Source organism: Capricornis sumatraensis, chromosome 8, assembly GCF_032405125.1.
Source record: "Capricornis sumatraensis isolate serow.1 chromosome 8, serow.2, whole genome shotgun sequence".
NCBI classification, from domain to species: Eukaryota; Metazoa; Chordata; class Mammalia; order Artiodactyla; family Bovidae; genus Capricornis; species Capricornis sumatraensis.
Window position 1 is genome coordinate 62,906,319 of NC_091076.1, and position 18,069 is coordinate 62,924,387.

The window sequence follows — 18,069 nt, forward strand, 5'->3', positions numbered from 1 at the left end:
GTATAGAAAGGGTTGCTCACTAAAAATATGTATTTTAAAAAATTGACAGAAGGTATAGATGGTTCAGTAAAACAGTACTGAATAATGTCTGTGACTCAGAATGATGTTTCGCTAAGGGTACTCAATGATTTGGGAACAGAGGTAGATAAAGTGAATAGAAAGAATTGTGAAATTATATACCAAGTGAAAGCAAACAGTGAAGGGCTGGGTCCCTCAAAGAGTGAAGTTTGTGATCTTTTTATTGTAACTGCCGAATGGTCTGTTTTGTATCCTATTCCAGTGACAGAATTTGCCATAGAGTTAAATTTTGACCAGGTGAATTTATCTCAGTAATGTGTTTTATGTTTTCAGTCTTTAACTTAGTAATTTGGGGGTTTTAAAAATTATTATTATAAGTCTCCTGCTAAAAACCATATGAATGAATTCCTGATTTAGTATTAGAATTGTATTTTTTCTTCCTTTTTTGTGTTTATTTCTATTCTTAGTTATGTTCACTCTCAACTAATATTCTCATAATCTTTTTAAATTGGTTGGTAACAAATTGAAAAAAAATTTCTTGCAGCATATTTGACAACCAAAGAGTTAATGTTTTTTCACATTAGAAAGCTCTTCAGATTAATAAATTGAGAACAGGAAATTCTCCAGTGATCCATTGGTTGGGATTCTGCCCTTTCACAGTCAAGAACCCAGGTTTGATCCCTGGTTGGGGAATCTCCAAGCCCTATGGTGTGGCCAAAAATAAATATATAAATAGCAAAAACTTTTGTGGAAGTGGGGCATAAAAGAACATAAATAGGCAGCCATACCCTGTATATGGATGGAAAGGTAGTATGTTATAAATTTGTCAGCTCATGTCAGTTTAGGCTTTGAATTTATTGCAAGTTGAATCAGAATCTCAGGATTTTACTAAGTATAGGAAACTTATTAAATATGATGCTTACATGGAGGAATTAATCACCTGAGAATAAATGAGCCAAGGAAAATTTTAAATGTACAACATTCAGGATAGTCAAGTATGTTAGAAGACCATATATATTTTAAAACAATATAGTATTGGCAAAAGAAGAGCAAAGAAGGAAATTGATTTCTAGGACATAGTAGACAGTCTACGTGGAAGCTAAAGCATATTAAAGAATTTGTTTATATACTAAAGTTATAGAGCAGTGCTGTATTTAAACAGTTGGGAGGAAGTTGGTTAAGGGGGGGGGGGCCGTGTTGGACCTCTACTTAACACTTTACACCAAAATGAATTCCAAGCAAATTAAAGATTTAAATATGGCAAATGATATCTTAAAAGCATCAAAATAAATTACTGGGTCAGTATCTTACAGTGGAGAATGACTGAAATTCTTCTTTAAAGAAATTATTTTTAAAGTAATTTACAAATTTAAAAAGTGTCAAATGTTACAAAAATGAGTAATGTAAAATGTGAAGTCCTCTGTTATTCATCTTGCCAACGCTGTAATACTGTCCTGGCTTAGCGAAGGCTTCTCTAAGTGTGAAATCAAAACCCAGCATGAAGAAAAGAAACGGATTCTGTTGAATACATTAAAAATTGGCGGGGGGGGGGGGGGATTGAAAGCACATTTTTTAAAAAAGACTATGCAAATGACCTACCTAGACAGCATATTAAAAAGCAGAGACATTACTTTGCCAACAAAGGTCCATCTAGTGAAAGCTATGGTTTTTCAAGTAGTCATGTTTGGATATGAGAGTTGGACTATAAAGAAAGCTTAGTGCCGAAGAATTGATGCTTTTGAACTGTGGTGCTGGAGAAGACTCTTGAGAGTCCCTTGGACTGCAAGGAGATCCAACTAGTCCATCCTAAAGGAGATCAGTCCTGAATATTCATTGGAAGCACTGATGCTGAAGTTGAAACTCCAATACTTTGGCCACCTGATGCGAAGAACTGACTCATTTGAAAAGACCCTAATGCTGAGAAAGACTGAAGGCGGGAGGAGAAGGGGACGACAGAGGATGAGATGGTTGGATGGTATCACCGACTCAATGGACATGGGTTTGAGCAAGCTCCAGGAGTTGGTGAGGAGCCCTGGGGTGCTGCAGTCCATGGGGTCGCAAAGAATCAGACATGGAGCAACTGAACTGAACTGAATTGATGCAAATGACGTTTGTCAGGTAAGAGATGAATTTCCTAATACAGAAAGAGCTACTGTTCATTAGTATATAAAGTACAACCAACTGATTTCCGGAAGACCTGAAGAGCTAGCTCACAGAACATGAAAATATGAATGGCTAATAAACATCAAATGAAATGCAAATTAAAGTGCAGTGTCAAGCCAAGTCAATCATGAGGAAGAAATCTGGAGAACTTACACCATCGAATATGGAGCTGTAACAGATAGGATAATATGGGAATGCCATATTAATAGACAAAAAGCCCAGTGGAGGAGTTCAGTCCATTAACAGACTTGACACGTGTACTGTCACCTGGTCTATTGTAAAGGTGACACAGTGGTACAGTGGGGAAAGGAAGATCAAACAAGTAGTGTTGGTTAGTTGGATATCCATGTAGAGGGGGAAGGATCATGATCTTACCTTATATCATACACAGTTACCATTTTCAGTGGATTGCTGATCTAAATGTACAAAACAGTTTTTTAGGAAAAAGTTTTCACTGTGTCAGCAAAAATATATTAAATAGGATACAAAAAATGAGCTAAATGTAGAGGTAATTTGGTATATTGGCCTATTTTAAGATTAAGAACATCTGTTTATTAAAGATACCATTAAAAGAGTGAAAAGCGAAGCCACAGAGTGGGAGAAAATATTTGCAGCACATATTATCTCATAAAAGATTAATCCTGCATCTAAAAAACTAGAAATAAAATAAGAAATAGCTAATTTTTTTTAAATGAGAAAACAATTTCAATAGACATCCAAAAAGACATTCAAAGGTCCAGTGAAACATTTTGGAAAGATGCTCAACCTCATTTTGTCTTCAGGGAAATTGCTGTTCTACTATACTCCCTTCAGAATGACTAAATGAAAAAGAAGTGTTGGTAAGGATGTGGAGCAATCAGAACTCTCATAAACTGTTAGTGGAAGTGTTAATTGATACACCATTTTGGAAAACTCACATTATCTGCTATAAAGTGTGTGTGTGTGTGTGTGTGTGTGTGTGTGTATGTATGTGTAATTCCTCCTCACGATTATAACAGTAATGTGTGTGTGTAATTCCTCCTCACGATTATAACAGTAATGTTCATGCAACACTATTCATAATAACCAAAAAAATGGAAACTATCCCAATAGCCATCAATAGGAGAATTATAAATTGTGAAATAGTCATGTAGAGGAATATTTTACAGTGAAAATGAATGAATTGCAGTTGCGAAACCATATGGATATATCTCACAGGTGACATTAAGTGAAAGAAATCAGCAAAGGAGTATATACCAGAGGCTCCCAAACTTTCTCCCTTCACAGAACCTTCAGGTCAAAAGAAATACCTGACAGCTCTGTTAATTAAATAGTTAGATATAAAAAACTGAATAATACTTATGTCCTAACAACACAAGAACCATTAAAAAAATGAATAAACAAAAATTGAAAGAGTATTTTACTCCATTCTTAAATAAGCACGATTACTCACTACTGAAATGTATGTGTCAGACACTGTACAACTGCTCAGATCTTGAAATTGAATTGGAAACTACCATTCTTATTTTCTGTTACATGAGTTTTGCACGTTCGTTTTATCATAACCACTGAAAATGCTGCTACACAACGATAAGATGTCATTGAAAGGAATATAGCAGTCTAGTATTTGGCATGGTTTAATGTAAATGTTGAATATTGTACCCTTCAAATTTAAAATATCCTGCAGTGCCCTGGGGCATTTTGGTGCAGCTTGGAAAATGTGGATATATAGTGTGTGATTCCGCTTACATAAGGTTCAAAAACAGGCTTAAAAATTTTTTAAGTGTTTTAAGTCTGGAGAGGTTGCCCTTGGCAGATGGTGACAGTGCAGGGGCATGAAGGGAGATGTCTGGGATTCTGATAGCGCTTGGTTTCATTAATGTCATCTGCATGTTGGTATCTGGGCATGTTCACTTTGTGAAAATTTATTGAACTTTGCATTCTTTTAAAATTATGTGTTTTTATTGAAGTATAGTTGATGTACAATATTATATATGTTACAGATATACAATATAGTGATTCACAATTTTCCAGGGTTGTGCTCCATTTATATTACTGTAAAATGGCTGTGTTCCCTGTGTTGTACAGTATGTTCCTGTAGCTTATTTTATACGTAATAGTTTGTACTTCTTAGAGCTTTACATTTTAAATATAAGTTGTGCACTCATCTGTGTACATGTCATATTTCAGTAAAAAGGTTTAAAAATTACTGTTCCTCTTCACTTGCCAGATTATCATGGTTTAATGATTCAAATAACTCTTATCCTTTAATCGACAATACCATGAAATTTTCCTGTCGGGATGCTTGTTGACGATACAGGAAATTCTGTTCAGGAATGTTAAGTACAGTATTGTTTATGGTGGCAAAAATTGAAAACAACTGTTTGCTCATCAATCAGGAATGGAATATTGTACTTCATTTAGAAAGAATGAGAATGCTGGATATATTGGTGTAAAGAGTACACGGGGAGGATAAAAGCTTGTCACAAAGTAGTATGAGTAACAGTCATGTTTGTTGTTTTTAAATGAGTGAATATATGTGTACATATGAGTACGGGTTGAAAAAAAACCTAGAGGAACACAAAATTTCAGTAGTATTTATTCAAGGGAAATAATTGTAGTTGTTTTTAACTTTGTGCATATATTCTCTCTCTATTTTTATACTAGAATTTTTATATTTTGTTGTGTAAAAGAAGTAAAATTGAATTTTTAAGAATAAGCTATCTGTCACATGAAGTTGTACTAAGAGGGGAATAGCCTTAAAGCCGATACTCTAAATATTAGTGTGACTAAGAAGTCAGATGGCACAGCAAAGAATCTGCCTGCTATGCAGGAGACCTGGGTTTGATCCTTGGGTCTTCTGTTTTCAGGGGCTTCCCTGATGGCTCAGGTGGTGAAGAATCTGCCTGCAGTGTGGGAGACCCAGGTTCAAGCCCTGGGTCAGGAAGATCGATCCCCTGGAGAGGGGAGGTGGCAACCCACTCCACTGTTCTTGCCTTGAGAATTCCATGGACAGAGAAGCCTGGTGGGCTGCAGTCTGTGGTTTCGCAAAGAGTCGGACACGACTGAGCGACTAAACACTTTTACTTTCACTTAAGAAGTAGGTCAAGGTGATTGGTTTAAAAGAAAAATAAGTCAACTAAGTAGTTAATTGACCACATTAATCACTAGTTAGCCACATCAAGAAATGTGAGAGAAAGCTCACATTCTCAAAACTAGGAATGAGAAAGTAAAAATAACCATGGATACAATAGAAAGGGGGGAAATAGTCTTTTAAGTTGTAGCATAATTTGCTTTAGATGTAGCATAGCTTGTATGCATGCATGCTAAGTTGCTTCAGTTGTGTCTGATTCTGTGCAACCCGGTGGACTGTAGCCCACCAGGGTCTTCTGTCCATTGGATTCTCCAGGCAAGAATGCTGGAGTGGGTTGCCATTTCTTCTTACAGAGGATCTTTCTGACTGAAATTTGTGTTTCTAGGAAAGTAGAAGTAACCAAAGAGAAGTTGATAGACTAAAACCATAAAAGAAGTTAAATTATATTTTCCCCTTTGTCCACATGCCTCTTCCCACAGCAGGCAAAACTCCCACATTATTAAACTATCTTGGGTATAGTCAAAGAATAGTTGATACTTTTGATAGTTTTTTAAACATCTATTTTTGTCTGTGCTGAGTCTTTGTTGCTGATTGTAGGACTTCTCTAGTTGCAGGGAGTATGTGGCTTCTCTTGTTGCAGAGCACTGGCTCTAGGGTGCTTATGCGTGTGAGCTAAGTTGCTTCAGTTGTGTCTGACTCTATGTAACCTATGAACTGTAGTCTGTCAGGCTCCTCTGTCCATGGAACTCTCCAGGCAAGAATACTGGAGTGGGTTGCCATGCCCTCCTCTGAGGGATCTTTCTGACCCAGGCATCGAACCGGAGTATCTTGCATCACCTGTATTGGCATGCAGGTTCTTTACCACCGAGCCGCCAGGGAAGCCCTGGTTTTCTGTTTTATAAGTTCCTTTCTATGTTTTCTAATTAAAAAAAAAAAAAGCATCTATGCAATTCTGCTGCAATCAAAGGAAACAATATTTGTTTCTATTTTTTGGCTGCATGGTATATGGGATCTTAGTTCCCTGAGTTCCCTGATCAGGGATTAAACCCTTGCCCTGCAGTGAAAGGGAGGAGTCTTAACCACTGAATCACCTCAGAAGTCCCCAAAACAAATGTTTTAAAGTTGGCTATCTAGAATACAGAATGCAGTTTTTTGTTTTTAGGGTTTTTTTCCCCTAATTAAAAAAAATTACAGTGTAGTTAATTTACAGTGTTTCAGGTGCAGGGAACGACGTCTCATATAGAGACAGAATGTTTTCTTACAACCATGGACTGTAGCCTGCCAGGCTGCTCTGTCCGTGGGATTCTCCAAGCAAGAATACTGAAGTGGGTTGCCATTTCCCGACCCAGGGATTGAACCTGGGTCTCCCACATTGAAGGCAGATTCCTTACCATCTGAACCACCAGGGAAGCCCCTCTTAAAACCATGCTGTCTTCTTTCTACTGCCTCATGGATACACTCCTGATTTTCACCAACGTTGGTAGTGATGCTTTAAGAAGAGACGTCCAGAAACTTCTTACCTACATACAGAGATCTCTGATACCTATTTGGTTATATATGACTGGTTATCATTGTTGGCTAGATTTTTCATCTAACTAGACTCCTGGGGCTTCCCTCATAGCCCAGTTGGTAAAGAATCTACCTGCAATGCAGGAGACCCTGGTTCGATTCCTGGGTTGGAAAGATCCTCTGGAGAAGGGATAGGCTACCTACTCCAGGATTCTTGGGCTTCCCTTGTGGCTTAGCTGGTAAAGAATCCGCCTGCAATGCGGGAGACCTGGGTTCAATCCGTGGGTTGGGAAGATACCCTGGAGAAGGGAAAGGCTATTCACTCCAGTATTTTGGCCTGGAGAAATCCATGGTCTGTATATTCCATGGGGTCCCAAAGAGTTGGACACGACTGAGTGACTTCTCTTTCACTTTTCACTTTCATGCACTGGAGAAGGAAATGGCAACCCACTCCAGTGTTCTTGCCTGGAAAATCCCAGGGACGAGGGAGCCTGGTGGGCTGCCTTCTATGGGGTCGCACAGAGTGGGACACGACTGAAGCGACTTAGCAGCAGCAGAGCGACCTTCACTTTGACTTTCAGACTTTTGTCTTGACTTTCCATTTGTATCATGATAGCATCTTCCACCATTAACACAATCATATTATCTTGAAAATGTTCCATTGACCCGCCAAATGAGAGAATTAGAGAATCTGGGTTCTAGACAAAAGTTCATTCTTATAATGATTGAGGAAAAAACTCTTTAATTTCTCTTTTCATGGATGGTGAATCTAGTATCATATATGTGGACAGGGTATTTAAAGTTAGGAAGGGGTTACGTTCCCATTTGAGAGTTAGCTATTTCTTGTACTTTAAATAATGTGAATATGTCTACTTAGCTTACTTATCAGTAGACAAAGCACTTTGTCCTGCAAGATGCAAATAATCATATATTGGTCAGTTTTTTTTTTTTTTTTTTAAGTATAATGGAACCAGTGAGTGTGGAGCAGCTGAGAAATTAAAATGTTACAAAAGCAATAATGAATTTGTTTACTTGGCTGCATCAGGTCTTAGTTGCAGCACGTGGGATTTTCATTGCATCCTGTGGAATCTTTCGTTGAGCTTCATGGACTCAGTGGCTGTAGCTCATGGACTTAGTTGCTCTGAGGCATGTTGGATCTTAGTTCCCTGACTGGGAATCGAACCCACCTCATCTGTATTGTAAGGTGGATTCTTAACCCCTGGATCACCAGGGAAATCCCAGAAGAAGTAAGAAATTTCAATGTTGGTTTACCTCCAGAAGAAAGCATTTCTTTTTAAATTAAATGTGCATTATATTAAGATACTTCTTTAGTACTTGCTTTAATCCATGAATGTATAATCTGAGATCACAGTGCACTCAAGCAACAGGTAAGGGACATTACATGTAATATACAGTGTAATATGAAAATAGAGTAAAGAAATTTAAATTATATTCCAAAGTGAATTTATTTAGAACTACATTTCAAATGAACTTTGAGATTAGAGAACAAGAATAAATGTGTCTTACGTGTGTTAAACAAAACAAAATATTGCTGCTTTTATTTATCTTAGAGGTAAAGGATATACTTGTTTAGCAGTAATGGATGCATTATTTTTAGAAAATGTTTTATTATGGAAAAATTAAACACAAAAGTAGATGGGATAGAATAATGGATCTCCATGTGTCCATTGCTGAGCTTCAGCAGTTACCAATTCTTGGCTAGTCTTACTGCTGAATCCATTTTCTACAATCCCCTTTCATATAGTATTTGGAAGCACATCATTTAATTTCATCTGTAAATATCTTAGTAATCATCATACTATTATAACACCAAAGAAAAATTAATAATAATTCTTTATTAAATTGCCAGTCATTCAAATTTTCAGTTTTTAAATGTCAAATATGTGTATAGTTTTACAGTTTATTTGTTTGGATCAGAATCCAGATAAGATCTGTGCCTTGGCTGTTGGCTGATACATCTCTTAAGGCTCTGTTGGTCTGTAGATTCCCTATCCATCTGTTTTCTTATCTTTGCAATTTATTTGTTGAAGAGACAGGATCCGTTTTCCTATAGACTACAGAGTTTCCTTTGGTTCCGAGATTCCAGTGATAGACCTTTAAAACATTTTCATCATCCCTTGTAGGTGTTTCAGCCTTTTTGCTTGTGAATACTTCATAGGTTTCACTGGTTTCAGACCAGTTTTTAAAGCCACGTTCAGGATTTGGGGGCTGTAGATTATCTAGGTAGTATGAATTTGGACTGCATACTTACTAATGTCCTAGGCTGGAGGTTTTAGTTTTTTACAGCAGACTTTGCCAGGGCTGTGGGAGATGTTCTAGACTTTTATTCCTGGATTTAGTGAGTCAGTTCAGTGCCAGATTCCTTTGCTTAAAAGGATCTGCTGCCTTTAATCCTTCCTATCTATTTGGTCATTGCACTCTGGTCCACAATCTCTTGGAGCTATAAAACTGTTCTGTTTTTCTTTTCAGCTGTTTTTGAGTTCATGTCTCCTTAATTTGGGGGAGCTATGAAGTTTCTGCTCTTAATTTCAAACTCGGCTATTTATCCCCAAGTTGTTTTGTGAAATTTTATCCAGCATTACTCTGTTTGAAAAGAGGCTGCAAAGTTTTTATCTGTTTGTCGGTGCTGTCTGCCATATTGCCAGAAGCTTGACTCCTATTCCTTTTCAAACCTCTCCCAAAGTGCTTTCTTCATTGGTCTGGGTATTTTATTTGTGTTCCTAAAACACTGCCTGTCTCGGTTGTATAATCTGAACATCATTTATTTTCCTGCCTTGACAGCCTCTGAATTTTTTGAAATCACAGTTCTTTTTTTTTTTTTTAATTTTTAAATTTCTGGCCATGCCATGTGACGCATGGGATGTGGGAACTAAGACATGTGGGATCTTAGTTCCCCAGCTAGGGATCGAGCCCACACTTCCCGCACCCCCTGCAGTGGAAGTGCAGAGTCTTAATCACTGGATCACCAGGGAAGTCCCTGAACTCACAAAACAATTCTCACTGTCTTTGTATTCCAGTGGTGATCATAGTCACCACTATATTCTCCAAACCTAGGACAATCTGCCTTACACAAATGTTCGTGATATTTATTAAGTTAATTTTAAAAAGTAGAATGTTCCTAGCTATAATAATCTTGATTTTGATATGAAAATTACAAAGGTTAAACAAGTTCAGTAAGCTGAGAGTTTAATACAATGAATACACCAGGTACTTGGTAAAAGATCAGATGTCAAATTAGGGAACACCTATTTTTGTCTATAAATTTAAGCAGCTATTACAATTTGTTCTTGATTTTTACATTCAGATACTAGCACCTTATGTTCTTCACTGTAGTTTATTAAGTTTGCATTCAGATTTGTTCTCAGAGTTTATTGTATGGGCATGGTGTGTCGGTACAGTAGAGGACAGGACAGGGGAACCTAGTAGATGTCGCTTTAAGATGCTTACAGTCTGATTGAGGAGACAGTAAATAACTGTCAAATCAGGGTTTTTCCCTTAATGTCAGATTCATCAGATGAATTTGGGCAATTTCAATAAAAAATTATAGAATAGCAGTATTGAATACTTTATTCTCTAAATGATAAGCTCCAGAGGTAGAGGGTATGTTTTAATTTTTTTTGTTTGTTTGTTTCCTCTAAGGTTCTGAGTTCTACCCAGAGTAGATTGCTACCAGTTTGGATTTTGCATTCAGATAATATTGAATATATGTCTATTCCTAGGCATTGTATTGGGCATTGAGAATATAGTGGTGAAAGTGGTCAGAGTGTAGACTGTAATGGAATGACATGTTTAACAAATTATCACTTAAGTGAATGTGTGTATGCATGCCTTGGTGCACCTGTGGAAGAAAAACACATGTTATAACAGGGAACAGAACTTAGTTTGGGGAGTCCAGGGAAGGTCTCTGAAAAAGTGAGGTGTTAGCTGAGACCAATAGGATGGTTACAGATTAACCAAATGAGGAATCGTCGCATCAGTGTCTCATGTGCAGGCAGCAGGTTTGTGTACAAAGTCAGGAGGTGGAATAGAACTAGAAGGTTAGTGTGGCAGAAACGTGTAGGGGATCAGGGAGAAAGAATGGTGAAAGATGAGGTTTGAAAGCTAGTAGGAGTTAGATGACTTTTAGAGACTCGTAGACCACATTAACAATTTTGGATTATGTACACATTGAAGGTGCATGCTTTTAAACAGTAATGGCATGAAATGATTCACTTTTTCAAAAGTTCATTCTACCTGCTATGTGGACGTTGACTAGAGGAGAGCAAGAATGATAATGGAAAGACTCAGTCCAGTTCAGTCGCTCAGTCATGTTTGACTCTTTGCAACCCCATGGACTGCAGCATGCCAGGCTTTCCAGTCCACCAATCCCGGAGCTTGCTCAAACTCGTGTCCATTGAGTTGGTGATGCCATCCAACTGTCTCGTCCTCTGTCGTCCCTTCCTCCTGCCTTCAGTCTTTCCCAGCATCAGGGTCTTTTCCAGTGAGTCAGGTCTTCACATCAGGTGGCCAAAGAACTGGAGCTTCAGCATCAGCCCTTCCAATGAATATTCAGGACTGATTTCCCCCAGGATTGACTGGTTTGATGGAAAGACTAGTTTTATGAAACATTTGCGGTAATCTGGTAAAATATGTGAAATATAAATCCTGTACCATAGATGCTCATGGGTTATTGGATTGTTGCACCCTGCTTTCTCTCTTATTTCCTTCCGCTTGGTGCTTCTACCATAAGCGCACTATCAGCAGTTCTTCGGTGACTGAAAGAGAGGGGTAGTTGTTCCAAACATGAGTGAGATGCATGAGTTGCAGAGAGTATGTGTGGGTGGGTGTGTTTGTGACTTCGTAGTTATTCTTAGACCATAGTTTTGGGCTGTTTCTTTTATGTCTTTTTCTAAACTTTTCTGAAGTTTTTGTTGTTGGGAATTAGCCTATTTTGTTTGCTAATTTGATATTAACACTAAACTGTTCACTCAGCCTGGTAATTTTGGATTGGCTGAGAAAGCAGATATGTCAGTTCAGAATGTCTTGGGCTAAGGAAGGCTTTCATCTCCGTCTTTATCTTCCAAAGAGTTCCCTGGGTTTGAGGCTGTCTTGCATTACCCTTGCAATAGCTGCCCTCAGTTTTTATAGAAAAAATGTTTAGTGTCTGAAAGCCCTTGCTTCTGAAACATCACCAGGAGTTTCACCTCTTTATGTATTCAAGATATTAAATCCTATGTAAGCGTTCCTAATATTTTACCTTTGTTATATTTTTAATTTTTGTTTACAGTATTTTATATTCATGGACATTTTCGGTGTTTATGAAATCACATATCTCTTCTTTATGACTTTGCCTGTAGTACATACTGCTTTTAGAAGGGCAGTATTACAAGGTTTTTAACATGAATGTTACTTAATTGTTTAGTATTAATATTTAGAACTTTGATAAGACTAGGATTTATTTTTGTTCTATCAGGAGGTACCTTACTTTGTTTCTACATTTTTATGCATTCTTTATTAACTGTTTTTTTCTTCTAATGATTTTAAAATGCTCCCTTTATCAAATGTTAAGTTTTTATGTATATTAAGATCTGCTTTTGAACTCTGCATTTTGTTCCATTGATTGGTCTATCTTCATACTTGTACAATATTGTTTTAGTTGTATTTTTATTGTCTGTTTTCATATCTGTTGGGAGATAGTTTACATCTAAAAAATAAACTTGTTCTTTCTTATTTTCTTTAAGGTATCAATAGCTAAAAGTAGTTGCTAGTCCTTTAATAACCTCCTTACTCAGTGGGTGCAGAATTTAATATTGAAACATATTATGTAATAATGAACTAAAATAAGTCAAATTTTAAAATATCTGATGTAAGAATCATTATCAGAGAACCTAGAGCCTCAGTTTTGTTTCTTCTTAGCTCTACTCTATAAGATATATGAATCTATGAAGGGATTAATCTTCTATTATTTCTTTTAAAATTGTTTAAATTGCTTGTTTTATACTCTTTCTTACCTCCTGATATAATAATACCTTTGAGAAGTATTATAGTGTAAGTTATGAAGAACATGGATGTAAAGACAGACTGCCTGGAGCCAGATTGTCACCCTACTTCTTCTTAATTGTATGATTTTGAGCAAGTTATTTAACTTTATATGCCTCAGTTTCCTTATCTGTGGAAGGACAGAATGAGTTGCTTAGGAAAAGTGCTTAGAACAGTACCTGGCGCAGTAAATGCTGTTCATTTTGGATTGGTAGTCAAAAGTCCTGTTCATATAATGTATAAATTCGCATTTTGGGGGAGAAGCCTGATAAGGTGTGTTTTTTTTAACTGAAGTATAGGTGCTGTGCATGAAAAGATGATTGGATGATTTGAAACAATTAAATCACTCACTATTCTTTACACCCAATTTAAATGTGGACCCATTTGTAGCTAGAAAAAGTGAACTGCTGAGAGATTAAAAAAAAAAGCTTGTGTTTATTAATAGGCATAGTTTTAATATATTTAAAATGATAACTAAGCTTACAGCTTTCCTTCAAACCCCATTTGTTAGGAAATCTTCAGTATTAAAGGGATATTGAGTTATAGAACATATAGTTTAATTGTTTTATTTGACTAGTGAATACAGGCAAAAAAGCGGTGTAACTTTCATTTCTTACATTTTACAAAAGAAATTCTAAGCATTAAATTTACTAATGGCTTATTTTGATGAGAAACTAAAGGTTTTTTTGCTCCTAAACTCTTTTTGAAGTATGTATATGTATGTATTTTGTTAACTGCATTTATTTTTCTGTCCCAAATCAGAAATTTATCATACTGGTAAGTCCCAAAATAGGGGTTTGATTATAAATTCTCAGCTTTATTTTTCCTGAGTTTTTCCTTTGTTAGTTAATAGTGAAGATGTATGTGATGGTAGTGAGTTTTATCATAGGCATTCCCAGAAGCTCTTTTATTATTTATTTTTACCACAGAAAATGTAATCATCTCCAAAAATAGCAAATCTTTCCTTATGAAGGTTTATGCTTAATATGAGTTCCCAACTACTGTGTGAAGGTAACATTTCTGCTTCCCCTTCCTGAGCATGTGGAAGGTGGTTCTTACCCTCTCTCCCCCCACAGCAGTCATCACGGATGGTTCACAGAAGTCTTTGGGGCAGGAGGAGGGGACTTGTGTGCTGTGATGAGTCTTGGTTGTTTTATGTGGCCTTCCCCTGGGAAACATGGGCCCTGGAGCATGCAGGCTCAGTAGTTGTGGTGTGGGCTTAGTTGCCCTGCAGCATGTGGGATCTTGGTTCCCTGACGAGGGTTCGAACCTCATCCCCAGCATTGGAAGGAGGATTCCAACCACTGGACCACCAGGGAAGTCCCTGCAAAATGGTCATTGTTACATGGTAGTCCTATGCTGCTGCTAAGTCGCTTCAGTCGTGTCCGACTCTGTGCGACCCCATAGACGGCAGCCCATCAGGCTCCTCCATCCCTGGGATTCTCCAGGCAAGAACACTGGAGTGGGTTGCCATTTCCTTCTCCAGTACATGAAAGTGAAGAGTGAAAGAGCGACCCCATGGACTGCAGCCTACCAGGCTGCTCTGTCCATGGGATTTTCCAGGCAAGAGTACTGGAGTGGGGTGCCATTGCCTTCTCCATGGTAGTCCTATATCTACCTAATATGACGTGGCAGTCTTCCCTAGTGGCTCAGACAGTAAAGAGTCTGCCTGCAAGGCAGGAGACCAGGGCTTGATCCCTGGGTTGGAAAGATCCCCTGAAGAGGGAATGGCAACCCACTCCAGTATTCTTGCCTGGAAATTCCCATGGATGGGGGAGCCTGGTGGGCCCCAATCTGTGGAGTTGCAAAGAGTCAGACACGTCTGAGGAACTAACACATACACACCCCATACATCGCCACACCAACACACACACACTCTCCACCCCCATCATGACTAGTGATTTATCCCTGAGTTTGTAGTATGTTTTCCCTGTGCAAAGTTAACTAGCCTATTTGGCAAATGAATTCAGGAGTATGTCCTCTTTCTGAAACCCATGTTTTTGTCAAATGAGCTAAGTGTTAAGTGCTCATAATGTAAAAAGTGAGTTGATGGAGCAAAATCTCTGCCTTCCATAAGGTGCTGTATAGCAAATAAAAATTGAGTAACATATGGTGAAGTTGAGGCATGGGAAAGAGGGGCAGTAGTATTTTTTTAACTGTGTGTATGTATTATTTGGGATAAACATTTAAGACATTTATTTAAACACTGTTTTAAATGGAAGTTTTAGAAAGTCAGGCAAAAGGAATGAATGAGTGACATGATTAGAAGTTGTGCCTTACTAGATTGCTTTAGACGTGATGTACTGTGAGTCTGCTTGTGAAGTTTCATGCCCAGTACTGATCTGAGAGTCTTGTGTTCTGAAGAGCCTTTAATGGGGCACAGTGCCTAGTTCTGGCTTCAGAGCATTATCTTTGCTATTATTTTGATAATTTTACTTTATCCAGTTTTAAGGAAAAAAGTTAAGTTTCTTGACTATAACTGTTTTAATGTTTAATAGATAATTACAATATATAGCACTTATTGTTACTTAGTATTTACCAGATACTCTTTTATAAATATTAATATCTAGCTGTTTTATATGACTGTTAAAATGTTTTATGTGAATTACAGAGATGTGTTAATTTGGCATTACATTTCTCATAGCATAAGCATCTTTCCTGATATTACTGTGTAATTGTAACTTTGAGCAGTATTCATAATTCATGAAATATTAAGTCCATGAAATTACATTCATAAGTATCATTAAAGCAGAAATTGGCATTAAATTTTATTCAGTGATTTATTTTTTGTTTGTTTTTAATTTCAGCTATACCAACAGGGACGCTTGTGTCAACTGGGCAGTGAATTTTGTGAATTGGAAGTTTTTGGTAAAGTATTGAGAGCTTTGGATAAAAGGTAAATTCATTTCATAACAATTATGGTAAACTATACTATACACATTCTGAATTTTACCATTGTGATCATTTTTTAAGATTACAGTTCAGTAGCTTTAAGTGCATTCATTTTGTTTTGAAACCATCAATATCACCCTTGCTTTCTGTGTTCAAAAAACAGAATGAATTCATCTTCCATGTTCTGGCTATTATGTGGTAGGAGTTAAATGTAGGTGTAGGTGACATGGCCTTTGATTGTTCTTGCTGTTATTCTTCCCTAAATTTAAGTGCCATTTCTTTTTCCTAACCTACATTTCTAGGAAGATAAGAATATAGTTTTACAAAATACTCTATAATCTCTAGTATGAACATTGGCAAGTTGTTTCATTTGTTCAAAAAATTAAGTAAATACTTGTTAGAATCCCTGTATGTGTCAGATATTGTTTTAGATGTTGGGGTTACAGCAGGGAGTAAGTTCCTCAAGGTCTCTTCCTCATGGGGTTTGTATTTTAGAAAAGGATGATACAGTAATCAACAAGTAAATCACATGATTTCACTGTTCAGGGATGCCTTCATTTTGGGACAAGAAGGCTATAGGAAAACTTTCCTAAAAAATTCTTTAAGAAGAGGTTAGTTTTCTGGGATTTGAATTTCTATATGCAGTTCTAAAGATGGCCATTGTAAAGATTTAGTGGACTACCTCTCTTTCATCTCTCAGGTTATCTTTCACCAAGTCCAAATCCCTTGGTAAGTGTTTAATGTATTTGTGAAACTAAAAGCATGTAGTTTGACTTTTCCTCCCCTTTATCCAAAGCAGTGACTTGGTTATTTACAGTTTTGTTTAAAACAGTTTTTTTATTGAGATGATTCACATACCATAAACTCACCATTTTGAATTGTACAGTTCAGTGGTTTTTAGTATTTTCACAAGTTTTTGCAGCTATCACCACTGTCTAATTCTGGAACATTTCCATCATCCCAAAAAGAAACCTGGTACCCATTAACAGTCACTCTCTGTTTCCCATTAGCCCTAGTCCCTGGCCTACCCATAATCTACTTTCTGTCTCTGGATGTATGTATTCTAGACATGTCATTTAAATGGAATCATATAATATATGCTCTTTTGTGACCGAGTTCTACTTACAATGTTTTCAAGATTCATTCGTGGTTGTTGTTTCAGTACTTCATTCCTTTTTATGAATAATTTTCCATCATATGGATAGACTATGTTTTGGTTATTTTAGTCATCTGTTGATGAACATTTGGGTTGTTTCTACTTTTTGGCTATTATGAATAATGCTGCTGTAAGTGCTCACGGACAAGACTTTGTGTGGACGTAACGTTCTGTAGTGTGCATATGTAACTAGGTTGAGTAACCCCTGAATTGTTTTCCGTGGCAGCTGCACCATTTTATGTCCCTGCTACCATGTATGAGGGCTTCCCAGGTGGCGCTAGTGGTAAAGAACCCACCTGCCAATGCAAGAGAGCCAAGTTTGATCCCTGGGTCAGGAAGATCCCCTGGAGGAGGGCATGGCACCCCACTCCAGTATTCTTGTCTGGGGAATCCCATGGACAGAGGAGCCTGGTGGGCTACAGTCCATAGAGTCGCAAGAGTTGGACACAACTGATATGACTTAATACACATACACGCACCGATGTATGAAGGTTCAGATTTTTCCATATCCTTGCCATCACTTTTTTTGTAAGTAGTATTATAGCCAACTTAGATGGTGTGAAGTGGTATCTCATTTGTGAGTTGATTCGCATTTCCCTAATGACTAATGATATTGAGCATCTTTTCTTGTGGTTATTGGCCATTGGAAATCTCTATTAAAATCTAGTGCTCATTTTTAAATTGGGTCATTGTTGAACTACAAGATAATTTGTTTTTAAATTTATATTCATTTTATCCTTCACAGTCATCAGTGTACACATAGAGCATCACTGGATCCACTGAGTAAAAAATATTAGGCTAACTGAATTATTATGGTATAACAGGCAAAAAGCTGCTTTTTATCTTATCCCATCTTTGAAAATAATGGTATTATTACTTCAAAAAGGCAAGTAAGTGTTTTCTAAAAGGACAAAATATGTTACCTTTATAATAACAATAATGACCTTTTCCTTCTCTTTCAGGCATTTGCTTCATCATTGTTTCCAGGCTTTGATGGATCATGGTGTGAAAGTTGCTTCAGTCTTAGCCTATTCATTCAGTAGACGGTGCTCTTACATAGCAGAATCAGATGCCGCAGTAAAGGAGAAAGCCATTCAGGTTGGCTTTGTCTTAGGTAGGTAATGGTAAAATAGAGGAGTGTTTTGTCCTGTGACATGACTCAGAATTAAACCTGCTGGCATTAAAGGATTCTCCCAGTACATTCCCAAAGTCAACATAA

At 37.2% G+C, this 18,069-nt stretch overlaps 1 protein-coding gene across 1 annotated transcript in view; it reads left to right on the forward strand.

Annotated features, from left to right (window-relative positions):
* APPBP2 (amyloid beta precursor protein binding protein 2) overlaps positions 1–18,069 on the forward strand; it is a 56,093-nt gene that overhangs the window by 3,078 nt on the left and 34,946 nt on the right. The window contains exons 2-3 of the mRNA XM_068976939.1: positions 15,610–15,698; positions 17,813–17,964. Of these exons, the coding sequence (XP_068833040.1) occupies positions 15,610–15,698; positions 17,813–17,964 (241 nt within the window). The remainder of the gene's footprint in view (positions 1–15,609; positions 15,699–17,812; positions 17,965–18,069) is intronic.